The sequence below is a fragment of the Antechinus flavipes genome, chromosome 4, assembly GCF_016432865.1.
Source record: "Antechinus flavipes isolate AdamAnt ecotype Samford, QLD, Australia chromosome 4, AdamAnt_v2, whole genome shotgun sequence".
NCBI classification, from domain to species: domain Eukaryota; kingdom Metazoa; phylum Chordata; class Mammalia; order Dasyuromorphia; family Dasyuridae; genus Antechinus; species Antechinus flavipes.
The window spans coordinates 413,840,295-413,867,415 of NC_067401.1; the positions used below are offsets into that span (position 1 = coordinate 413,840,295).

General features: G+C 36.7%; 1 protein-coding gene across 1 annotated transcript in view; it reads right to left on the bottom strand.

Annotated features, from left to right (window-relative positions):
- The window catches only part of LOC127561608 (voltage-dependent R-type calcium channel subunit alpha-1E-like), a 248,785-nt gene extending 222,599 nt beyond the window's left edge, over nt 1–26,186 (bottom strand). The window contains exons 1-2 of the mRNA XM_051996782.1: nt 26,166–26,186; nt 25,694–25,833 (exon numbers count right to left, since the gene is read on the bottom strand). Coding sequence (XP_051852742.1) covers nt 25,694–25,833; nt 26,166–26,186 — 161 coding nt within the window. The remainder of the gene's footprint in view (nt 1–25,693; nt 25,834–26,165) is intronic.
- Nucleotides 26,187–27,121: the final 935 nt, after the last annotated feature.

Below are 27,121 nucleotides of genomic sequence, written 5' to 3' on the forward strand. Positions count from 1 at the left end.
ACTACAATTCTATGAATTTCAAGTGAATTTCAGAGGTCAGAGACTCTTTAAAGCTCAATTTTCCCACATTCCCTTTCTCCCTCAGGCTGAGACCAAATATGGATGGATTTAAACCAAAACAGAAATAGTTTGGGGGGGAAATGTTTTTTTCATCTTTTTTTTCAAGGAGAGGGATAGAAGAGTGGGAAATCTTCCTCCCCAGTAGCGTTAAAATAATCAAAAGGTCCTTCTGATCAAGAGCATAAAAAAGCAAGTCTGGACAAAGGAAAATTATTTGGATAAAAGTGAATAGATAGTTCCATCTAGACACTATGATCCATAAGAATGGCATGTTTTCTTGATATAGTGATGGGAGCCAAGGACTTGCAATAAAGAGACCAGGCTTTTATTCCTGATTCTGGCCCTGATTAATCATGTAACTGTATGGCTCAACCTCTCTAAATCTGAGACCCTGCACAATAATATCATTACAATATTTACCCTATCTCCCTTATAATGAGAATATATAATAATGATGTTTACCTATCTATCACCTAGATAAGGTTGCTGTAAGGAAGATGCTTTGAAAATCTTTGTAATAGAGCTTTGACACATACACACTCAGATCACCTAATAAGGAGAGAGCCATGTGGGAGATGCCAAGAACTGGCTTCTAGGAGGAAACAGCCTGCATTTCTCTAACACGGGGGTGGAAGCAGCTTCTTTGCATTGGCTGCATAGCCAAACTGTCTGCGTCTTTAAAAGGATTAGAATGGGACAGTGTCTCTCTTTCTGGTGATATCTAAGGATGAAAGGCTTGCTTCCCCACAGAATGGGAACCATGTACTAAGATGGGAGAGGAGGGGTACCTTCCCCTTCCTCTTAGTCTCTGTGGATACAAGAAATAGGTCTGAGGTTTGGTCTTGTCTCATTGTCCTTTTCTGTTAAAAGCATAGGATGTGGGTTCCGCAGATCCAGGAGAACAAGCCATGGTGTTTTTGGTTGAAGTTGCGACCAGTCCAATAAAGGAGTCCTGAGAATCCAAAGATCCAAGCCTAGAGCCCAAGGAACTTTTGGACTTGAAATTTTGTGGGACTACTACTATATAGAGAATGAGTGGAGCTAAAAACTTAATCTTCCTCCTCTTTCTGAGAAGCAGAAGGAAGTAGGGGGTTATGCCCCCAGATAATGTGAGGGGAGAAATATTTATATGTTTTTTCTTGTTCTATCTTAAAAATTATTCTCTTAAGTTGTTAAATGAAACTGAGTTGTTAAGCTACTCTAACAACTGAGAAACACAATTGGTGGAGGTTTGAGACAATGGCAAAGACTAAGATCCCCCCTTACTGATTTCCTTATAATATCAGACAACTCTGAAAGAGGGGTCAAGTATAACTTAGCTGGTCTTCAGCAGGGGTCAGAAAAATTTGGTCATATCTTGAAGTGCTAATATATGTTTATATTATTATTTCCCAATCTAGTCTTTCTTATATACTGCCTTGTTTTGTGGCCTGATTATTTACAAATATAACTCATGACTCCTTACCTGAATTATTAGTTTGGGGAACACTGGCTTCGAAGTCACATTCTGGCACTACCACATTCTGGATCTTGAATGAGATTATCTGTATAATCTCATACAAGTCACTTATCTTCTACACCCCAAGTTTTCTCACCTATAAAATGAGTGGATTAAACTATATGAATCTTTAAGGTCCCTTATAGCCTTAAAATTCCATCTTCTGGAGGACAATAATTCCCTTTAACTTCTTGTACATCTATCTCCCATATCACCTGCTGCAGTTAGAAAAAAATAAATATAAAGTAGACAGGAAAAAGAATTCTCTAACAACATTTGGTCCAACCTCCCACACCTCAGAAAGAAAAGATCGTGTGAAAAGTGCTAACCTATAGATTCTTTCAAATAAAATCTTCCCACTTTTTCTTAAAACTTTGTTGTTGTTCAGGCATTTTAGTCGTGTTCAATTCTTCATAACACCATTTGGAGTTTTCTTGGAAAAGATACTGGAATGGTTTGCCATTTCTTTCTCTAGCTCACTTTATAGATGAGGAAACTAAAGTAAACAGGGTTAAGTGACTTGCCCAGAGACACAGTAAGTGTTTGAAGCCAGCTTTGAACTAAGGTCTTCCTAATTCTAGATTTTGCACTCTATCCACAGCACCACCTAGCTTCACTCTAAAAGCTATAAACACAAATAAACTACATCATTATGGCAATATTCAGAAGGATCCAATGCCACACTATTTGGAGCAAGTACTCTGTCAACCAGTAGCTATTTATTGAGTACCTATCATATGTCCAATGTATACTGTAATTCCTACGGTTACGGTTGGAGAGAAAGCATGATAGAGCCAGAGTTCCCTCTATTGTCCCATAACAGTTATTAGTCTTTCCTAAAAAGCATCAAAGTTATGCCCAATAAGGTTCAAAAAGACATTATTGATTTCTTTCTCCCTTGATATAGCTTCCTAGTCATCAAAAAACTAAAAAGTTCCAACCAAATGGAGAGACCCTTCAAATTGGTGAATGTCTGAAAAACTATATCCTACCCTAGTGACCTTATATTTCTATATGGAGATGGGGGGAGGCAAGAGAAGCTAAGAGTCATGGTATCTTTGTTGCATATCCTTCCTGTGTTAGGGCAAAGTAAACCTCCTTTTGTTAAGTGCTTAATGACTCATAAATGTCCTATTTCATCCACAAAGTGAACCTGAACTAATAGTGCTGGTAACAAGCCTGTGTCTAACAGAGGGCCTTGCAAACATTTAAAAATATACTTTACTAAGGTTTTAAAAGAAATCTGCAGTCCAGTTTAGGAAAAAAATATTGATATTGATTGATATATGATACTTTGAAAACAATTTCTTAACTAAGACTATATAATTAAGATTGATTATATAAATTGATTATATAATAAAGAATTACTATATAAATGCTTTGGGGCATTATGGAGTAAATAAGGAAAAACAAAGGTTGTTCTAGGGAGACTCCACAAAAATGGAAAATTTTGAATCCAGACTTGAAGATGATGATTGATGAAAAAGAAATGACTCAATACAAAACCCCGGATAAGCCACTCAATTAGAATCAACATAAGACTACTTCAGATAGATCATAATACTGACAACAAACACCAAGCAAATGCTAAAAAATTCCAGAACCTGAAGAAGATTCTAGCTTTTGATTTTAGTACTATTCATTGGCTTTTTGATCTTTTCTGGTCCCAAACTTAAGAAAATCAATCCATTGACTTTCCATCAGAAAAGATAAATTTGAGAGGGAGAGAGAAAGAAGGAAGAGGAGGAAGAGAAGAAAAAGGAAGAGGAAGAGGAGGAGGAGGAAGAGGAAAAGGAAGAGGAGAAAAAGGAAAAGGAGGAGAAGGAAGAAGAGGAGGAGGAAGAGGAGAAGCAGGAGGAGGAAGAGGAGAAGAGGAAAGGAGAGGAAGGGAGGGGAGGGGAGAGAAGAAGAGCTAGAAAGCACAAGCTTTATCAGATCTAAGCAATCTAAAAAGACTTCAGGTATAGGACTGGCAATAGATTCTATGCTTTTGTCCAAGGATTATTCTAAGTTTTATGATGCTCATAATCAGAAGGCTAGACATTGAGAATTTTTTTTTCAGCTACAGTAACCCATTAAAGCAATCTACTATTGTGGAAGAGTTTTAATCTAGCTTGATGGAAGGAATGCGCATACTGAACAAATCACAGATTCTTAAAATAAGAAATGAAGAAAACTTAAGTATAAGCAGCTAAATGAGCACTTAATAGTGTGTCAGGTACTATGCTAAGCTTTACAAAAACTCATTTGATCTTATAATATAGGTGCTATTATTATCACCATTTTACAATTGAGGAAACTGAGGCAAATAAAGTTGTCCAGTATCACAAAAAGAGTAAGTATCTGAGATTGGAGATCTCATAACAGACACCATTACCTTTCCCCAAAAAATTCACATTTTTCTAAACTCCTCTACTTCTAATGAACATACTAGGCTTCTTTCAGTGTCTCTGGTTTATAAACAAAACATATCTCTTAATTTCTTATTTTCTCTCTACATATTCAATCACGTCTTTCTCATTTCCACCTAATTCTCTAACCCCTGCACCTGTCAGATGCTCTCTTTATCAGTCTTGGCTACTCTTATGCTATCCCTCAACCTTAAAATTCTTCTGTGGATACTAGAATAAGAGAAAATATTATTATGTGGTTTTTCTGTGCTCACTTTACCAACTCTAAAATAGAGATGAGGCAGCCCATGCGCATTCCTAAGGACTGGTGATAAGAGGTATAATCTTTTCATTCTTTGGAGATAGCTTTATGCAGATAAGAATTGTTATATTTGTCATGATTATTCAGTGGAATTCGGAGAGAATCCAAATCACCCCCATGTTTTATCATGGGCCTGGGGAACAGAGAAAGGGGAAACATCTTATAAATAAGCATGTGGGTTGGCTCGATCTTTTGACAATTGTTCTATCGAAAAAATAAAATAAAAATCATAATAATCACATGGCAATGTTCTCAGCAAACCATTTTTAAAAAGAGTTCTGTGCTCAGTTACATAAAAGAAAAAAGCCCTCTACATCTGCACACAAACCCCCCAAACTAAGCCATTATCTAGACCAGTAGGAGATACTAAGATTGTGATCAAAGAGGGAGGCGTCTATGTCTGTGTTCAGTACAAGGCCTAACAAATCTTTGGCACTCAAAGAAGGATAAATAATAAGGTCTGTGGGTTGAGTTATGGTACAGCTCCAATGGCTTGGACAAAATTATGGTTGAAGGAATGGTAGGAAAGATGAGGAGAGGAAGAAGGATTATTTGCGTTTGCATTCCCCTAAGCAAGTACCAATTTCACTAGAGAAGTCATCTGGACAGCCCAAAGCAGACACCATTATCTTTCCCCCCCCCAAAAAAAACACCCTTTTCTAAACTCCTCTACTTCTGTTGAACATACCAGCCTTCTTTCAGTGTCTTTGGTTTATAAACAAAGCACATTCCTTAATTTCTCACTCTCCCACTCCCACACTCCCACAGTTGATATCCAATCAATTACCAAATCTTGATTTTTCTACCCCAACATTGCCTCTCCAGTGTGATGTTTTTTAACACTTCCATCACCATAGGAAGATCCCTCATCACCTTTTGCCCAGATTACTGCAATGGCCTCCTAATAAGTGTCCTACTACAATCCATTGTCCAGTCAGCTGCCAAAGCAATTTTTCCTTACGTGCAGATATGACAATTTCACTCCCCTACTCAATAAAATACAGTGATTCCCTATTGCCATTAGAATTAGATACAGACTCTTCTTTTGGCATTTAAAGACTTTTTCTGGCTCCAATTTATCTTTCCAGGCATTTTGGATATTATCTGTCCTATTGTACGCCAAGATCAAACCAAACTGTCCTTGCCTTTGTTCCTCACACTGGGGGCCTCATGTCCCATCTTAACACTTTTGTACAGACTGTTCCTCCTCCCCTTTGCTTCATACAATTACTTCTTTGAAAACATAGTTCCAACACCACTTTCTGGTCCCTTCATTTGCTAATGCAGAAGTAGTTAGGTGGAGCTAGAGGAAAGAGGACCCAAGTTCAAACTCTGATTCAGAAACTTATGACTGTATGACACTAGGCAAGTCGCTTACTTTCTCCGTGCCTCAATTTCCCCACCTGCAAAATGGAGATAATAATAGCCCCTACCTCCCAAGGTTGTTATGAGGATAAAATGAGATATTTGTAGTTTTTTCAAAACTTTAAATGATATTACAAATATAGATGTCATCATTACCCATCTTCCCTAACTATATTGATTTTGCATTTATTCTCTATTGTCTTACACACACACACACACACACACACACACACACACACACACACATAGATATATTATCTTGTGTGTATGGGTATATCTATGTATGTGTACATATACATTACACACACACACATATATATATATACATTGTCTTCCCTAGTAGACTGTGCAAGCTCTTTGAAAGGAAGAATTGTTACATTATTTGCATTTGTATTTGTGGTATCCAGCAGAGTGCCTGATACATAGTAGGTATTTAATATATACTTACCAATTGAATATAGCTTTCCTTATCTTTCCCCTTATCTTCCCTTTCCCTTTTTTTCTTTATTCTCCATCAGCTCTCATGGATTTAATTATCATCTCAAAACTGATGACTCTCAGATCTATTTATCTGTCCATAACCATCAGTATCATATTTCCAATAGACTAATGGACTTCTCAAACTGGATGTCTCATAGACATTTTGTTCAATTTAATATAGTCAAAACAGAACTCCTTAATTTTCTCCCCAAAACCTCCCTTCTTCCTAACTTTTCCAGGATAATCAAAATCACTGTCATCCTCCCCTTTCCTCCTCATTCTATCTCACCTCATACCCCAAGACTCTTTCTTACTCAATCTACTGCCAAGTTCCATGTTTTCTACCTTTGTATTATCTTTCTATCCCCTTTCTGTCCTCTGATTCCATCACCACCCCATGCAAGCCCTGATCAGCTTATATTTAAAGTCTTTCTTGGCCCTATTTAATACTAGCACCTTCCACTTGAGATTATTTTCCATTTTACTCTGTGTCTCTCTAGGTGATAAATATTTGATTTGGGGATCCTTGAGAACACGGACTTTTTGTATATCTTTTTATTTCCAGAACTTAGTGCCTGGCACATAGTAAGTGCTTTTAAAAAGTTTGTTGATATGACCTGACTCCACAGAAACTCTCTAAAGTCAGTAATGGCTTTATAATTGCCACAGTGGTGACTTTTTCTTCAGCTCATCCCTCTTGATTCCTCTGCTAACTATTCTCTCCTTTATTCTCCCCCCTCTTGGTTTCAGTGACACCACATTGACCTTCATGGAGTTTTTTCCCTAATTTTTTTATATCCCCAGTGCTTAAAACATCTTAGTTGCTTTATAAATGCCCATTTATTCATTCTTAACTAAGCAGAATAGCAATTGTTCTGCAATCTAATAGGCTTATTACTAAGAAAGGAATTATTACTAGAGAGGCGGCATTAAGATGTTAAATACCTGGCCATCACATAGCCAAGTAGGAATCAGGTCAAGGCTTGAATTTTGTTTTTTGGTCATTTCACTCATGTACCATTCTTCATGATTCTATTTGGGGTTTTCTTGGCAGGGATACTGGAGTAGTTTGTCATTTTCTACTCCAAGGGCTTGACTATAGCTGGCTTAAACCCCTATCTGCTATGCCAAAGTTTTATCTTCCACCTTATCTTTTCAGCTTTTTCTTGGATTATTCATCCCCAAACATTCTATACTACAACCATAGTTCTCTATTCTCTGTATATGTCCTATAATTTCCCAACTCCATGATTTTGCTAACATTATTTCTTTTGAGTAGAAGACCCATGCTACTCCCCTCCTTACTTTTTCAATACTTATCCATCCTTTAAAGCCCAAATCAATCATCACCCAAGACCTTTTCTCCTCAATCACATTGCTATATTTATCATATCTAATTTTGGATTTTAGTTATTTTCATATATTTTCGCATTTCATGTGAGCATGGACCATCCCTTATCTTAGTCTTCACAATACAGTAAGCAGGGTAGTATAACAGAGTTTGGAATAAGGAGAACTTTAAATTTGACCTTTCTCTCTTATTAGCATTGTGACAATGGGCAAGTCATAATAACCTCCCACTTTCCTCTCATATAAAAATAGGGTTAATAATATTTGCAATCCAATCCAATCCAAATATGATTTAAAGGCTTATTTTGTATAAAAGACTGTTCTAGGCAAGGTTTTTCTGACATTCTCCCTATGTAAAAAGAAGTCCTTCCCCATGTACCTTTATATTTAGTTTGTGTATATATCCTTTCCTCTCCCCCCAATAGAATGCAGGCAAGAACTCTTTTTGTTCTTATCTTTGTATTTTCAGTGACTAACAAAGCACCTGACACATAGTAGGCACTCAGTGCTTATAGAATGAAGGTTAAAAGACAGAATTTTAAAATAAATAAATAAATTCCTCCCTTTGGAGAACTTGTATTCTAAATCAATGTATATATGCAACTACATGATGTATAAACCTTGCCACACCAGGTTGTTGTAAGAAATGGACTGTGCTATCCTTAAAATGCCAGACAGATATGTTAGAATTTATTGATGGGAGATGAGGCAAGGCTGGTGGAAGGGTAGCATCCTCTATAGATGGGCTTGTGTCCTAGTCTCTTCTGAAGGGCAAATCCAACCCAAAGAAGACTAATGGTCATTGAGCTACCTCCTCAGTTGGACTAGCATTCTTTTGGGACACATCCAGATCATCTCTCCCTAGACTCATACCAAGATTTGGGTGAGAGATTTCTTTTTCTCCCTCCCATTCCCTCTCAAGTCATGGAGACCCACAGTGGACATCAAGTAGTGACAATCAACATATGTTTACTTAGGTGAGATTCAGATAGAATCTGGTTGCCTATTCTCTTTCTTTATCACTTCCCTGAATTCAGGCCACCAAACAATGACTTTATTCTCAGCAGTGCTCTCATGAATTCAAGAAGTTTAGAACTTTTGAGAAAGGACCTATAACTATACCCTTCTTGGAGAAAATGACCATTGCTAGGAGATCAAAACAACTGGGGGAAAAAACCCAAGAAGGCCCAAACCACCCCAGACTGGCCAGGAGATCATGATTTTGTGAGTTACTCAGAGAGTATAGATTTGAGATAAACATGAATTATGTGCTCAGCTTGTGTCACAGTTTAAGTATTTGTTAATGTAAGCTTATGAGTCTTTTTTTTTCTTTTATGCATTTCTTTTGTGATAGGGAAAATAAATAACTATTATAAACCTGTTATCTATTCACTTTGTATAGTGAGTAACTTACTCAAAGTATTTGTTCATCACTTTTAGAAGAGATCCTGGAAATGAACCATACCCTATAAGCTTTAGAAGTCGAGCTCTATTTATAGACAAATCCTGTTTATGGAAGACAGAATTGGAGTCTCTCTTCTAAGAAGGGATACCCCAACCACCCTCATCCTAGGCCATGGGTCACACTGAATTATAAAGAATGGTGAAATCATAAGTAAAAGATTATTCATTCAATAAACATTGGCTAAGGATGTTCTATGTGCAAAGCACTGCCATAGTGTTTTCTGTATTTATTATAAGTTGCAGTGTGGATGTGTGACTATGAATGAATGAATACACAAATAAATAAACACTTATTAAGCACTTACTGTGTGCTAAGAACTGAGGATAGAAATAGAAAAATTGAGATTGCTCTTCCTCTAAAATAACTTACTCTTAATTGAGGGAAGACTCATTACTTATTCTTATTCGTATTCGTATTACTAAGAAAGGAATTATTACTAGAGAGGAGGCATTAAGATGTTAAATACCTGGCCATCACATAGCCAAGTAGGAATCAGGTCAGGGCTTGAATTTTGTTTTTTGGTCATTTCACTCATGTACCATTCTTCATGATTCTATTTGGGGTTTTCTTGGTAGGGATACTGGAGTAGTTTGTCATGTTCTACTCCAAGGGCTTGACTATAGCTGGCTTAAACCCCTATCTGCTATGCCAAAGTTTTATCTTCCACCTTATCTTTTCAGCTTTTTACATGAAAGAGAATTCAGCTGCTGATAAAATAATAAAGCCTGCAAGTTCTAATGACATGATTGTGGGGAAAGTGAATACAATGGCAGTTCAGGCTCAGGGATCTGGAGAGTAAAGCAGAGTTTTTTGAGATGGTAAATGGTAAGACCCAAAAGATTTTAGAATTCAGTGGCAGAGCAGATCTTAAGGTCTGATATCTTTTACTAGAAGAGTGACAGTGTCTCTCAGTTCATCCAAGCAATGTAAGCAACCACATCACTCTTCTCTTCCTACCTGGCTGTTCTGGATGAGACCTTTTTGGGTGATGGGAAGAGGAGAAGGGACAAAAAGGGCATCCCCAAAGGCATCCCTTCCAATCTGGAGCCTCCACTGGGTTTAGCTGGCCCAAGCATCTTGGAAGTATAGGAGCAGCGAAGGAGATGGGAGAAAGATGTCTCTGCTGGGGATTTTTTCTGACCAGTCACCTTATGGATTCTGACAAAGTAGAGACAGAGTCTCAAAGGTGAAATCCACAGACTTAGGACATCTTTGGCTTAGCTCTTCCATGCCTTCACCTCTTAAATTATCGCACTGTCCTTTCCCCAGTCCCTTTGACCCTCCACTCACTCTCACCCCGGTCTTCTTCACTGCAACCATTTCCCATTCATGATATTTCCTATTTTCTAGCTTTAGGAAAATGTATATTGTAGTGCAGTCACATTTTCACATTTCACACTGACACATTTATACTTAACTTTAGACTATATTTATAACACAGACACAAATGTATTCATGTGTGTGTGTGTGTCGCTGTGTGTGTATGTGAAAAATTCTATTTAAATGAGATAGTTCTCTATCACCGGAAGAAGGAAATCTAAATCAGTCTCATTATCCTTAATTCTATCTTGGTGAATCTATACAATGATCACATTATGTTTTAAATATGTCATACACCAAAAAAGCATAACATTGCTTTTTTCCATATGCCCTAATTCATCCTTTTTGGAGTTTCAGGCAGATTTCCATTTCAGTGACTCCATTCTGGCTACTGAATAATGTCTAACTTTTTTAATTGTGACATTCAAGCTCCTCTCCAAATGGTCTCTAGTTTTATCTCCCAGTACCCCTATGCCATCAGATAATCTTAACTACTCACTATGCCCTGTCAATATGCCATGCTTGCAAACTTTGTCTTTGCACAGTGTTCCTGGATACCTGGAATACTATATCTTTCATATTTCCCTTTTGACATCTTACCTATTCTTCAGTGTTAAAATCAATTCCCATCTCCTCATGTACCCTTCCTTGATTGCTTAGTTAGAAGTTATCTTATTCTTCTGGTTGATCTCAGTTTTATATACTTATCATATACAAAGAATCAGAGACTCTCATGGTTGAAAAGAAACGCAGAGACCATCTCATTCAATTCATATCTGAACAAGAATATACATGACACATGGTCATCTAATCTTGGTTTGAAAACTTCTAGAGAGTAAGGACTGTAACACAGGGAACCGAGTATTGTATATGGAATAAGAAAGACCTAAGTTCAAGTCCCACCTTGAACATTTCCCCGTGTCACACTGGGAGAGTCATTTGGGATCCACTTTTCCCATCTGTAAAATGAGGAGGTTGGACTTCCTAACCTCTAAGAACTCTTCCAGCTCCAAATCTGTGATCCTATGATTTTATGCCTTGGATAATCCTAATTTGGGGGATGTTTTTCCCCCTTCTACCAAGTCTGAATCTGTCTTTCTGAAATGTCTATCTATTGGTAGCATTTATATAGTGTTACAAGATCTGCAAAGTACTTTACAAATATTTTCTCAAATTATCCTTACAATAATTTTGAGAGGGAGGTACTATTACTGTACCCATTTTATAGAAACTGAAGTATAGAAGTATTAAATGACTTGCCTACATAGCAATTATCTGAGCTGGATTTAAACTCAGGACTTTCTGACTCCAAGGCCAAATCCTAGCTGACATCTAGTTCCTTAGTTGAATCCCTCTTCCACATGGGTAAGCCCTATATAGATATTTGTCAAGTCTCCCACCAAATGGAAATCCAGAGTAACTATCATCAATCAGTCCTCATATAGCATGATCTTGAGCTGATCTGCCATCCCTTTCTCTACATTCTATTTTGTAATAATAGTATTTCTATAGGTCCTCTCAATTCCAATGCTTCATCATAGCACGCTGATAAGTGGGCTTGCAAAGACTACACTCCAAACTTCAGAAGGCACTGGCAAGCTGGAAAGAGGCAGTATATGAACCCAGTGGGATACTGTATGGATACCAATCTGTCCCACCCATACCTCTATCTAGAATTTTTTTAAAACTTAATGCCATATAATGAGAATTGGAAGGGACCTTGAAGGACATCTGTTCCAATCCATACATAAGCATGAATCCCTTCATGAATTAGTTCCCAATTAGTTCCACAATCTCTCTCCCACTCACCATCTCCTTCATCTTCTCACTGCCACCACCCCTACTTCAGGACATCATTACACATCTCCTAGAATACTGCAAAAGGCTTTCTTTCTGCCTGGTCTTCCCGCCTCCAGCTTCACCCAATGTCTATCCATCCTACACACCACCATCAGAATCATCTTCCTATTGAATAGCTCTGAGTATGTTACTCCTTATTCCATAAACTTCAGTAGCTTCCCTTTTTCTATAGAAGTACCAACTCATTAGGTAAGCGTTTAAAGCTCTACACAGTCTGGCTACAGCCTACCTTTTTCAGCCCTATCTGTTATTTATCCCTTTCATGTGCTTGATATACTGTTTCTGTAATTCACCTTGTCCTTTCTATCCTCTGAATATTTGGGCATGCTGTTCCCCAGACTTACAATATCTACTCTATGTCTCTGTTGAAATCCCACTCTTCTTTGATCTGCCCAACTATGTTCAGACAGATTCATTCTTTTTGCCTGTCTTTTCCTATCCAGCACTTAGCAGAGTACCTGACACATAAAAACTGCTTAATCAGTGTTTGTTGACTTCTTCACTAAATGGCTATCTACCAGGTGATGGACATTTTTGGCCAAAGCAACTCATGAAGAGAGTTATGAAGTGCAATTAGTCATGGATAAAATCAAAGATCCTTGAAGTACAATTCTCTCTTATTGGATTAAGCTCTTTGGAGGCAGGAGCTGAATCTCAGCTAGCTTTATATCTTAGTGCATGACAATTCAACAAATATTTATTAAGTAGTCAAAGATATGTAAAATACTATCGATATTTTGTTAAGTAGCTAGGTGGCTTAGTAGTTAGAGTCGATGATGAGTCAGGAATATCTGAATTTAAATCCAGCCTTAGACATTTACCAACTGTGGGGTCCTGGACAAGCCCTTAAACAGATTTATAACATTATATATTAAACATTAACATTATAACCTCTGTTTAACTCAGTTTCCTCGATTGTAAAATGGGGATAATAATAGTACCCACAAATGATTTTGTAATACTCAAATGAGATATTTGTAAAGTTCTTAGTACCTAACACATAGAAAATATGATATAAATTCTGGGAAGAAGAAAGAGGAGGAGAATGAGAAAGAGGAGAAGGAACAGAAGGGGGAGGAGAAAGGAACAAAAAAAGCTATCATACAAAATAATTCATGGTAAGGACTTAAGAAAAGTACAGTAATTTAGTAAGTGTCTATTGAACTAATGAATGAATAAATGATTTAAAATGGAAACTTATGTCTGGAAGATACATATAAGAAGTGTGATTTAGGAAATTGAGGACAGATAAATCACCAACATGTCTGTTCTAATAATTTTGACAGGACCAAAAGAGGAGGGTTTATGAACTTAATTAGTGGCAGAAAGGGATGTAATGCACACTTTCTGCTCCCTTGGGTTTTGGGTGATAATGGAACTAGGATGGTGCTTATAGGTTTATTAAGAACTTGCTATGTGGGGCAGCTAGGTGGTGCAGTGGATAGAGCACCAGCCCTGAAGTCAGGAGGATCTGAGTTCAAATTTGACCTCTAATACTTAACACTTCCTACCTATGTGACCCTGGGCAAGTCACTTAACCCCAATTGCCTCAAAAAAAAAAAAAAACCTACTATGTGCTAGGCAGTAGGAATACAAAGACAAACGTATATTCAGGTATCAGTGGCTGAGAGGAATCTCATTTTTCCACCACCTGATTTAGGTTGCTATACACTCTCCATGGAATCAAACTATGGTCCATTAGGGTTGTGGAAGCCCCCCACTTTGCAAGCCCCCACTTTTTTGGTAAAATGAATGAAATTTTCATTATAGTACAAACATGAGAGTATTTCGATGAATAAAATAGTCATGGAAAGAACACTGGGCTTGAACCCTGGGTTCAAATCTCAGCTCTGAAATTTACTGCCTCTATGATGTTAAGCAAGAGATTTTCTCTCTCTGAGACAGTTTCCTTATCTGTAAAGTGGGGAATAAAAATACTTATTCTATCTAACTCCACAGGGTTCTTGTGAAAGAAGTGCTTTGTAAACATTAAAGTGCTGTTTGCATGGAAGCTATTTTGTTATTAGCCCAATATTTTGCAAACCAAGCTCCTCTCTGCCCATCTCTCCATACAATAGAAGATCCCATCATGCTTTTGCTTTTGAGCTGCAGTTGTTTTCCTGAGATCCAGAGGAAGGGAATCTGATGGGAATATTTTATTTTTGTTAAAGGAAACTAAGATATTGCAAAGAGCAGCCCAACCAGGTGCAGGAAATTCATTGGCCAACTAGATGAAGAGAAGACTGGGAGAATGTAGAAACTCGAGTACATCGGCTGAAATACAACCAGTAATAAAGCCAGTAATAAACGCAAGCCAGTAATTAAAGGAGAGCTCAAAGGACTCTTGACTAGGGGCGAACAGGTTTCTGAACTTCAGCATTAAAACGCCAGGATATGCACAGCACGGCTCTGGATGGCACGGAGTCATTAAGCCTCAGTCTCCCCTAGCTGCAGAATGGGGAACCTTCCTGCTTCCTCCCTTTGTCCTTCCCTTCTCCTAGGGTGGGCGATGAGTAATGTCTGTAGAATTTTTTTCTGGGCTCCGCTGGCATGAAGATGTGATATAAATACAAAGTGTTATTATAATATCACCGCGAGATATTTAAATAGGGCTGGGGCCCCGAGGGCTGCATTCCCACCTCCCCCACATTCCCAACGTCAGGAGAAGCAATGCTCGGGGAGCTAACTGATGTGCTTTCCTCGATCTTTTGCTACCCGGGGAACTCATGCATTAGGGTGGCCTCCTTTACAGAAAACCCTCTAAAAATACCTATCAAAATATATTTAGCACTAAATATTGTCCTCCTACCAACAGTCTTTAAACTGATACAGAGTGTATGTGCCACCGAAGAGAAGCTAAATGATGCACTGTGACAGCTCCCAGCTCTTCTGGCAGCTTCTCTGGCCAATTTTCTCTCCTTTCTTTCTTTCACCTCTTTTCTTCTCTTTTCTTCCTTTACTCTTTCTAGTTTCCCTTCCTACTTCTCTCTTCCCCCTTTTCGTTTTCTCTTCTTCCAGTTTTTCCTTTCTCTTCCTCCCCTTTCCCTATCTTTTTTCTTCCTTCCCTTGTCTTCTCTCTTTCTTTCCTTTTTCCCTCCTCTCCTTCTATTCCTTTTTCCCCTGTTCCCTTTCTTCTTTTTCCTTCTCGTTATTCTCTTTTGTCTCCCCTCTCTTTTTCCTGTCTTTTCTCCTCCCTCTGCTTTTCTCTTTTGCTCTTCTCCTTTTCCTTTCCTTTTTTTCTCTTCTCTTCTCTATTCTCTTATGTGTCCTCTCTCTCTCTCTCTCTCTCTCTCTCTCTTTCTTTCTCTCTCTTTCTCTCTTTTCTCTTCTCTTCTCTCTCTCTCTCTTTCTCTCTCTCTCTCTCTCTCTCTCTCTCTCTCTCTCTCTCTCTCTCTCTCTCTCTCTCTTACTCTGGCACTCCCTTTTTCTCTCCTTGTTCTTCTCCTTTTCCCTCTCTTCTCTTTCTCTCTCCTTCCTTCCTCTTTCCCTCCCTCCTTCTCCCTCTCCTTCTCTAGCTCTTGTTCTTGCGCTCTCTCTCCTTTTTTCTTTCTCTCACATTTTTACTAAATTGAAACTTGGAACATGAGGACACCACTTTTCTATTCTATCCTTCTCCACCCACACAATTCTGTCCCCAAAATTATACTGAGGATACATTAGCCTGCATTCTCTCACAAAGAAAATGGTAGGAATAAGGAAGATGATTGCTTAAGGTACCAGTCTTGAGAAGGAAATGGGAAATTCTTCGAAGACTTCTGAGCTCATATATCTCATTTACTATCTATTCACTTAATTATCCACTAAGACATAGTACAAATATTTCAACTATCAGAATGATGTGCAGTAATTTTGTACCAATAGGAACCCAGAAATTATCATCAAATACATTAGAAATAATCTATTGAAATTTATTATAAAAGGAGAATAGGGTTCCCTTTTTCTTCCTTCTATGAATGTCACTGGTTGCTTGGCAAATTAATATACAACAAACCAGACTGTGATAGTTTTTAATTTGATGGCTATTATATTATCATCAGGTTGATTGACATAGATTGAAAATTTAGCCAGCCAGTAAAAGGGCATGCAAAAACCCTCCTTCACAATAAGAAACAATTCCAGGCAGCAGTTTAATAATGTAAAATAGCTTCTAGAAACACCAGTACAACAGCAGGTATTACCAAATCTTCAGATTGTGGTTTAATGCTTCCCTTGATAAAGTAAAAACAACTAAGAGACAAGATTCCCAGCTGGGTCTCATACTTTCCTTAATGGTACAATGCTCACAAATGCCCCATTGTACTTATAGCCCCATCTTCCAGTCTAAAACTAGTGTTCCCATTATGTATCTGTGTATGTTTTAAGTGGATTTGATGGAACAGACTACTCCTTATCCAAATTTTCATTTGTTCTTGGAATAGAGAGCAGGAAGAGAAACCCTGGAAAGATATAGAAACCTCCCCCGACCCCAGTTTCAGAAATTCTGCAGAGTAAATGCCAATCGTGGTACATCTGTCTCCCTAGCTTCACTATGCCACTTTCTGGACTGGTATGGGCAATATGGGCAAGCTGGTTGAGACCTGAGAGAAACAGAAGCCTTAAATCTGCCAATGGATTGCTTTGAACTGAGGTCACAGCTCTTCAAAAGCAATTAACTTCCTTTGCAAGGTTCCTATAATACACTGCATAACCAATGGGACATTCATATTCGAGTAACAAGCAAGCACTGATTTCTCTATCTAGCTCATCCAGACCAAGAGGAAGAGGAAGGTTTCAGATATCCTCAAGGTTTATTTCTTAGCTCGAGGTTGACAGCAGCCTCCTTTGGCCTTTTCTATTGGTAGTCATATCAGTGATCAAGGTTGAGCTATGAGGTTTTTCTTCATAAATTCCGGAAAGGGGAAGAATAAGTGAATAGAAGGAAATATATCTCTGTAGCTAGCTCCCTTTTCTTACCAAATATTGAGGATAATATTCTTGAGTTCTCATTTTTCTGTATATTTGTCCTGACTTAATGGATACATTTTCACTGGTGTGGGAAATTATTTTCCACATACATATTGCAATCCTTTCATGCTTTTTAAAGAGATTTTTATCTCTGCCTTTCCATAAATAGATAATCCACTTAATCCTCTGTTGGCCTTTCTTTAAGTTAGAAATAGGGACTGAACCTGACTTTATTGGCACAGGAAATTGCTGATCAGGCAACTTTCTCCACCACTGTTAGTTGTCACTTTTCTGAAACTTAAAGAGACAATAGTTTTAGAGAGTTAGCTAGAGCCCTGAGAAAGTAACTAATTTGATCAGTGACACGCAAGTAATTTTTTTTTTTATTTTGAGTCTAGCTCTTTATATTTGTTGCATACCTCTGGCCTTCATTTGAGTCTTTAAATATCTCAGAGGTACTAAAGTACCATTTGGCCTATCCATCAATCTCACTACGTGACAGGATCACCCTTTTTTCCAGTCAATCTGAGTTTTCAATAATATATTTTATCTCACATCTTTCAGGCAAGAGATTATTAACAATCTGTTGCAACTTACACCCACCATGCATCTTTTCACTGACCTCTGGTTTGCTTACACTTTCCATTTCTCAGATATTGTGGTATTCCATGATTCATAGCCTTACAGAATCACTGGGAAAGTGTTGGTGTTAAAAAAAGATGGACTTTAGTGGCATTAAGAAGTTTGGGATTAATAAAAGTACTGCAGAATTTCCTAAATGTGAACCAGCCTAATCTTCTCTCAAATCACTCTGTGACTAGTTGATTGTCCATCTACGGGACCAATCCAAGTATCAATCCTAGGGGACTAATTCAAAGACTGTCACAGTCATAGAATTATGGGGCAGCTATAGATCAAGTTCCATGCTTAGAGTCAGGAAAACCCATATTCCTGAGCCCAAATTTGGTCTCATATGCTTATTGCATGATCATGGACAAGTCATTCAACCCTATTTGCTTCAATTTCCTCATCTGTAAAATGAACTGAAAAAGAAAATGGCAAACCCCTCCAATATAGGTCAAAAAAAAAATTCCCAAATGGGATCGCAAGAATGAAAACAATTGAATAACAAGGAAATAACTATCTTTTATCCCCTTTGTTCTTTCAGTGTGGGAAGTTAGACCAATCTTTTTTCACATTTCACAAAAGAGGTTTAGTTGCATTCAAAGACATGATGCAATTATCACATCAATTACATAATAAGAATATGTGAACAACTTCCTTCTCATTGGGCTCTATGGGGCATTTTCTGTGATATTGGTAAACATATGAAGTGAGCATTTGTCTTTCTTTTTTTGTAACATAACTTGATGTCATTACTCATCTTTATGTCATCTATCTTTAAACAAAGTTGTCTGTGTCTTTTTGTACAATTTTGTGAATGGGAGATATGTTGTATAAAAGGGCCTTCAAAATCCAAAGGATGGATTTTGCTCTATCAAGTCAAATGCTTTTTTAAAAAATCAATAAACAGACTTAGCAGGATCTTAAATTCTTTGTATTTCTCTATTAATTATGACTGATTGTAAAGATGTTGCTTTCTAGGAAAAATCACCTCTGACGGTATGACTGTTACTTCCCATATTTTTATCAAGGATGCTCACGATATATGCATAGATCATTCTCATAAAGCTTTTATAAACATGAAAAAGCAAACTTAGGTGACACAGTTGGGTAAAGCACTGGACCTGGAGTCAGAAAGATATGCATTTAAATCCAACCTTAGATACTTACTAGCTGTGTGAGATAGGGCAAGTCACATAACCTCTGTCTGCCTCAGATTCCTCATCTATAAAATGGGGATACTAAAAACATCTACCTCATAGGACTAATGTAAAAATCAAATGAGATAATATTTGTAATATGTTTTGCAAACCTTAAAGTAGTATATAAATACCATTATTTTTACTTGTTAATAATGTATTTTTTCTTTCCATTCTTTTCAATTTTTTCCTTGAGATATCTTGAAAATTGCTTTCTCAGTGCTTTTTAAATGGTGTAACCATTTTAACCATATAAGTTGCTTCAATATATGTTTAGTCCTATCCAATTACTCTTCCTTATTTCATCTTAATTGTCATTACTATTTTCTCACATAGTCCATCAGGTACCATGATGGTGGTCCAACATTGTAGTGATTGAAAACATTTCACTATAAAATACCTGTAGATCTGTTCCTGTTCTTGTTTACTTTAGTTTGTTGCATTCCTTCTAATTTCATATACAGAGGCTCTGGAATGATTTATCCTAGCTCAATATCACAGCAAGTTCTGATAACTTGTTTTCTATTTGATTGCTTTATAAATGTGTGTGTGTGTGTGTGTGTGTGTGTGTGTGTTTTGCTCATGGTCTTCTGTTAATCCCCTGGTAATATTTTATGTTACATTAAAGGTGCAATATAAACATCACAGTTAAACAAATTTAAGGAACCGAACCACTGTCTTTATTTTTACACATTTTCCATTTTTCAGTCCATAGCTTACTTAAACAAGTCATGTTGGTCTTGCTTAATTGCAAGCAATTTCATCTTCTCACAGTCACCCTTTCTTCTAATTTGATATTTCCTTTACCCTTTGTTCTAATCAGTTGATATGCTAACTACACCCAGGTGGCTAATTCTGAAAGAAGTGCTACTTCTAGAACTAGTCATTTCCTATCTTTTACAAGGTAGTCAATCTCATTTTAATGATGGTGTTCAATGTCTGCCATACCAAGAGTTTCCACCTTTTTTCTTAAAGTATCCCTATTGTACAGCTATGTGAGGTTCTTAAATAGTCTACAAGTCTTTGGATTCTTTGAGTTCTAGATCATGGACCATGTCCTCCAACACTGTATTTGTCATCCTCTTCTGTACCTGCTCTGACATTGAGGTCACAGAGCATCAAGGTGTACTTGGATTAGTGTCTCTAGGCTTTCAATGTATTGGTTCCAATTAGCTTCATGAAGATCTGTGTTCATCAAACCCACTGAAAGGCAAGATGACCAAGTATGTCACCAAGTAATGTTTCTTGTTACCTTCAGGCATACAAGAAAACCAATTCCACAAACTCCTTTACTTGTTTCAGTGAGAGAACCTCTCTGTTCATTCATTTCAATGAAACTTTTCTGTGATTTCTGGTTTCAACTACAGTGATTGCATCAATATAAATACAGTTCAAGTCCTACAATGTTATTTCATTGAGCATTTGGACAAAGATTACATTCAGCATGACAGTTAAATGAATGTTTATAAATGGTCTAAACTTTGTGTGATCATTGTGTCCTCTGCCCCTTGTCTGACGCTCTGCCATCATCACCAAAGAAGCAAAAAAAGAACATAAGATTGAGAGTCATTTTTAAAAATATTTGACCATTTCATGGGCCCCATGGTGCTTAAAAATTGAATTACCTCTCAACCAAATTTCTAGTTAAACACTCCTCTATACTCAGCTAGCAGGGCAGCTAGATGGCACAAAGGATAAAGTACTTGGACTGGAGTTAGGAAAACATCAAATTTGATCTCAGATACTAACTGTGTGACCCTGGACAAGTCACTTAACCCTGCTTGCCTCAGTTTCCTCGGCTATAAAATGAGCTGGAGAAGGAAATGACAAACCACTCCATTACTTTTGTCAAGAAAACCCCAAATGAGGTCATCAACTGCTAAACAACTGAAATGACTAAACAATAATATACCTAGCTAGTTGATTCTTAGCCAGCAGACGTTGTTATTGTAGCAAATATTGCTAAGTCCTTACTCAAATTCCACCTTGAAATAATAGATAAGGACTTAAACTTCTCTGGCATAGGCCAGAATTTCTTCCACATAACAATGAGATTTTAAAGAATGATCTTTGTAGAGGATTATCATTAGTTTTGCTGAATCTATTAAAACAATTTACAAAAACAAATCTAAATATTATAAAAGGGCAAACAAATGTTCTGTGTCATTTACCTACAGTCAGAAAAGGTTAGTAAAAAAGAATGGGGAGTTTCTAGGTGACTGTTTCTTACACTGAGCCAGCTGTCTGTCACTCTGGATACCTCTTCCTTCCTTTTCCCTTTCTGTCACACAATGAGCAATGAGTTGTATCACCTCAGTCCCTTGGGCAGTGATCGTGTTCCAGCACCTGTCCTACCTTCTGTTTGCAGTAGGAAAATGTCAAGTGATACCTGGAGACCAGGTGGGATCTAACAGCTGTCAACAAGGACAGTCACAATATATATCAGGGGAAAGCAGAAGGGTAGAACAGCAATAATTCTCTAAGGAGCAGAAGTATCAGGTGTTTTCATGGGACAGAGACCTTCAGAACTCACTCCTAAGATTCCTAGAGTCATGGAATTTTCTTCTTATGGTTAATAGAGAAGAGATGAGTAATATTCAGGGAAAAGAGCTAATACAATATTATATCAAATAATGTTTTAACAAAGTGCTTTCACATTTAATAAGTCGTATATGTGTAAATATATACATATATGTGCATTTTAGATGGAGAAATTTAGAAAGCTCAAAAAGGTAATTTAAGTTATTCAAAATCATATTGATATTATGTGAGAGTACTGGTAGTAAACCTAAGGCCAGTTTTTCCAACTCCAAATTTTTCATTCTTTATACCATACTATGCTTCGGGCAAAAGTCAGATCAGTTGCTTGAGAGTTTAGAGCAGGATTAAAAGTAGAATAGCCCTGTCCTGATGACTTCTACTGTGAACTTACAAAGGGCAGGCTCATCTCAACATCCTCTACATAATTAAGATTTACAGCTCAGGTGAAAAGAAAATAAATGTGCCAATATATTCATCAATGTTCACAGTACCTTCCCTGACTAATATGCATTCACAACTGAGCTTGGATATGATATACATACATACATATATACATACACTTGGATACAAAAGGCCTCCCTACATTGTAATTGCCCCCAAAAAATCTAAACTCATAGAATTATAAGGGGCCTTGGAGATTGTCTAATCTAACTTCTCATTCAATGAAAAATCCTGATAGATCCTGAGAGAATATAAAAGAGGATTCAAAATATAAAGCAACAAATTTCTATTTCAAGAAAGTCTATATAATAAATACTACACACTGTGTTCAGAGCTGTCCATCTTTTCTTTGCTTCCTTATAGCTTTTCTTTTGTTTCCTGATGTGCATTTTATTACTTTTTTTCCTTCCTTCCTCCATTCTCCCAAGAAGGCTAAAATTAAGTGTGGAGATATAAATAGATATGTATGTGGGTATATCTATATGTATATGCACATATTCATATATACACATATATACTTACATATAGATATACCCACATACATAGATATCTATACTAACATATACATGTTCATTCATACACATATCCATAATATGCTTAATTCTAGTTTGTCCTTTGTCTAGTTAGTCCTTTGTTTCTCTTAAGATGTATAGTATCTTCCTTCATAATTTCAAGTCTTTCCATATTTTTCTCAATCTACCAGTTCATCATTTCTTGTCACAGCAATATTCCAGTTTTATACTGTCTAATTATTTAAAACAGGAGCTCATTGATTTTAAATAGACCTCTTAAAAAACACAGATTTACTCCTTTTTGTATATGATCATGGATTTACAGTGGAAAGCAAAAGTCACTAAGTCTAACTTTTTTTAAGACTACATCTCCCTATCTTTTCTTGGTATTCAAGTATGGTGGAGTCTCATAGCCTGAACCCAAATCTCTTTGGCAAGGAAATTTAAACCTGCTCTGTTTTTTTAGCCTGTGCCAGTTCACCCTTCCTTAAGTCTCCTGGTGACATTCTGTTCCCAGGGATTCATTATATTGCTGTCAAACTTATTGCAGCTATGTGATTGACTATAACATTACTGTAGCTAAGATTTCTTATATTCAAGCAATTCATGAGTTTCAGCTTTCCAACTAGAGGCACTGGCCACCATCCTGTCCCCTCATTTTGCAGATAAGGAATTGAAGGCCTAAAGATCTCTCTCACACAAACTACTGTATATTTAATTCCTCTGTATTTATTTTCATTTAATGGCTTTATATTTATATAATTGTTTTATATATTTATACATAAATATATATCTGTTAATCACCACGTATATATTTATATTTCATTTAATCACTATCTATATATGCACCTCTCTCCCCCAGTGGAATGGAAACTTCTTGAAAATAGGGATGGTTTTATACTTTGTACTTGAATGCCAAAACCTGAATCAATGACTGGTACATTGTAGGTACTTAATAAATGTTTATTGATTCCATTAAACAAATTTCCTAAGTTCACACAGCTTCTATAATGCAACATCAGAATTTTAAACCAAGATCACTGACTCCAACTCTGACATTCTTTTCAATGTGCCATAGTAGCTCTTATGTTGAGAGTGATTTTGTCTTCCCTGTGTCTTCTATATGATAGCAAGGTGGTGCAGAAGATAGCATGTAGGATTTGGAGAAAGGAAGACTCCTGAGTTCAAATCCAGCTTCAGAAACTTACTAGCTGTGTGATTCTAAGTAAATCACTTAATTCTTTTTGCCTCAGTTTCCTCATCTATAAAATGAACTGGAGAAGGAAATGCCACACTATTCCATTATTTCTGCCAAGAAAACCCCAAATGGGGTCATGAAGAGTCAGATTCACTGAAAAATGACTGAATAAAAAGTCTTCTCTTCTTAGGGCTAACTATATCCATGCCTTTCAATTGACCTTCATATGATAAAGTGACATTATCACAGCTAACATTCACATATTATTCCCAAGTATGCAAAGCACCTTTCAAAGAACTCATTGTATACTTATGCAGCAACCCTGGGAGGTAAGTGCCATGGTTATCCTTATTTTATAGACAAGAAAACTAAGGCAGATAAAGATTATTGACTTGCCTAGGATCACACAGCTACCAAGTGCTTGAAGCTGGATTTGAATTCAGGTCTTCTTGATTCCAAATCTAATGCTCTATTCCAAATTTACTAGTATATTACTTTTAAAAAACTATCTTTAACTGATTTCGAGTCTTTTCAAACAAAAGACTTGCACATATTATTTTCATATAGATTTGTGATCTCATCAAAGTCACACAATATATATAAATTTTAAGTAACATTCAAAGCTTTGCCCAAAGATATAGCACTTGATAAAATAGATCTTTCAAAAATAGACTCTATATCAATTTTTTTAATTTAATAAAAATTCAAATGTAATAAGTAGGTTCATTAAAAAAAAAACTATAATAAGAATTGCTCCACACTGGGTTGAATATTTTAGAAGTTTGTTGCATGAACATAATTGTATAAAGTTAATTAAACCACATTATTGAATACCAGTTTCTAGTCTTACATTTCCATATCATAAAACTTTTCACTTTTTATTTTTTCAAATTAATTCTATATATTCTGTTAACAAAAGTGAATTTCAAATCTATAAACTAAAATAATCATAGTGCATGATAATTTTACCAAGCCCACTCCCTTCCTGGACTTTACTTATCTCCAACTTCCAAATTATTTTCCATAGAGCAATATTATTCTATTTCCATCAATCCTATGTTAGTCTACTGAACAAAATTTTTTTTAAATTTATTTAATCATTCCCATTCCAGCTCTTTTATATTACCATCACCTCATTCTTTGCTGCAGATGGCTGGTTCTACTCTTCTATTCTTTCTTTCCTTTCCAAACATCAGTCACTCTCAAAAAGTCCATCAAGATGAAAAGAATGTCCAAGGTGTCCACTCTCATCTTCTTCATTCAATATATGTAACAATGCTCTATATTGATATAGATTCAGCTTCCAAGAAAGATCGATGTCTTTGTTGGAAAGGAAATCAGTTCTACAACACAGTCACTACTACTACATTCAAAAGAGGGTGGCTATTATCTCCCAAACACCATACAATCCACTCTATATCCCTGGATACATTCAACTGCATTTCTCCCAAGTAACTCTAAGAAGCAAGCCACCTCTGAAAAGGTAGGGGATGCCAGGGGAAGTCACTATCTGCCTCATAAGGAGTCTGCTGAACCTTATGGAGAACAGACAGATCCATACCAAATGACATCTTTACTTTTTTCCAAGAACTCAAAACAACAACAACATGCACGCTTCTCCGTGCTCTCCTTGAAAACCTGTTGCCTACCGGATGAGTTTCAGAAGTAGCAAAGACTTCAGCAGCCATCTACTCCAATGTTCAATTGGAAAGAATTCCAACTACTATACATCTAACAAACAATTCAGTCATTAAAGATCTTCCATGAGAGTAGAAAGGGAGACTCACCACCTCCTGAAAGAATCTATTTAGGGATAGTACTAATTATTGAATATTTTTTAAAGGTAGATTGTCGTTGCTTTTTTCCTTCCATCAAATTAGATTGACCAATTTGCAATTTCCATCCAATATTCATAGTTTTGCATTCTGGGAACAAACAGATCAAATCTAATTAGAATAAATGATCATCCTTTCAGAGACAATGATGAATCATTTTCCCACCATCCACATTTGAGCTTCAAATCTGGATGGTCTTTCTTTCTCTCTCTTCCCTACAATCTTCCTAATCTTTTCATGTCACCATTGGTCCATATTAAGGAAATGAAAAATGGAAGAAAAAACTTACCCACTGAGAACCACAATGAAGTCCATGACATTCCAGCCATTACGGAGATATGAGCCCTTGTGGAAGATAAACCCGAGAGCCACAATTTTAATCCCAGCTTCAAAGCAAAAAATCCCAATAAAATATGGTTCGGTTTTTTCCTGCAGAGTAAAAAGTAAATATAGCAGTGACAGAAAGGGATTCAGACAACAGTACAGACAAGATAAAACTTTATTTGCTGTTTCCTTTGCTCCCCATAATATTGTTGATATTTCCAAGAAGACCACAGAAATGACCATTGATGACATACACATAGAAAACTTTAGGTCATTTGTGCATATATGTTGGAAGGTAGAACGGGGAGGGAAGGGGAGAAATGAGTCTTCTATCCTTTAGATTCCTTGTGACTCCAAAAAGGACATCTAGGAATCAGTTTCAGCAACCCCCCATTTTGACAATATGCCAAATACATATACCTATGTGAGTAAGATACCATTAAGTCCAACGTGGACATTTTTAAATGAGCTATATAAGACTTATGGAAACCTATTTGTGGTTAGGTTTTTACCCCAAATTTAGGATTTGCCTTTCTACCCTTCATACTTAAAGAACAGTCAGCTTGAAATGGGATTTAAAAGACTGTCTGCCCATAGATCTCATTATGAAATATTAAGATTTATACTACTAAAATACTGTTGGGTTTGTTTTTTTCAAATTCTTAGACTTCCTATGTCAACTTGTTTTCTTCAAAGACATCAATATAGTTGGAAACAGAGAGATCTACCACTCTGTTCAGGAGCTAAATATTTAGAAGAATACAGATTTATTTATTTCTTGGGTTAAATTTAGTATTTAGTATAAAATTAGTATATTCATACTTTAAAAGGGTATATAATCTTACTTTTCCCAATTTCACTCAACTTCGTTCCTTTTTGACTTCCCCTTTCTTTTCATTTCTGCATCAGAAATCCCTCAAAGAAAGAAAGCTAGAAAATCTTCACAATGTCCTCATTATTTCCCTGTGTCTGGACAGCCTCACACTATGTAAAGCATATTGCTGGCTTTAAATATTAGATACTAAATCACTTCAGCAGCCTTCTGGGATTGAGAATAAAAAGATCCATATTTCTCTTCATTTGTGACTCCCAATGGAGTTTTCAGAGACTTTAATGGAAAAAGAAAGACTGTAGGAGGAGGTAAGGAAGGTTAGAAATGAATGAAAAGATGAGGGGAAAGAGCTAGCCTGGGAAGGAACTGAGAAGGGGAAAAACGGTAAAAGTCAGAAAATCACTTACCAATCTTCTGGACATAGGAGTCTTGTCATCTTCTGGAAGATGTTGTTCCAATGCCAAGACAATGCAATTGGCAATGATAGTAGCCAGAATCATGTATTCAAATGGCGTGGAGAGAAGAAAGTTAAGGACCAAAGCCAAAATGGGGATGAAAGCA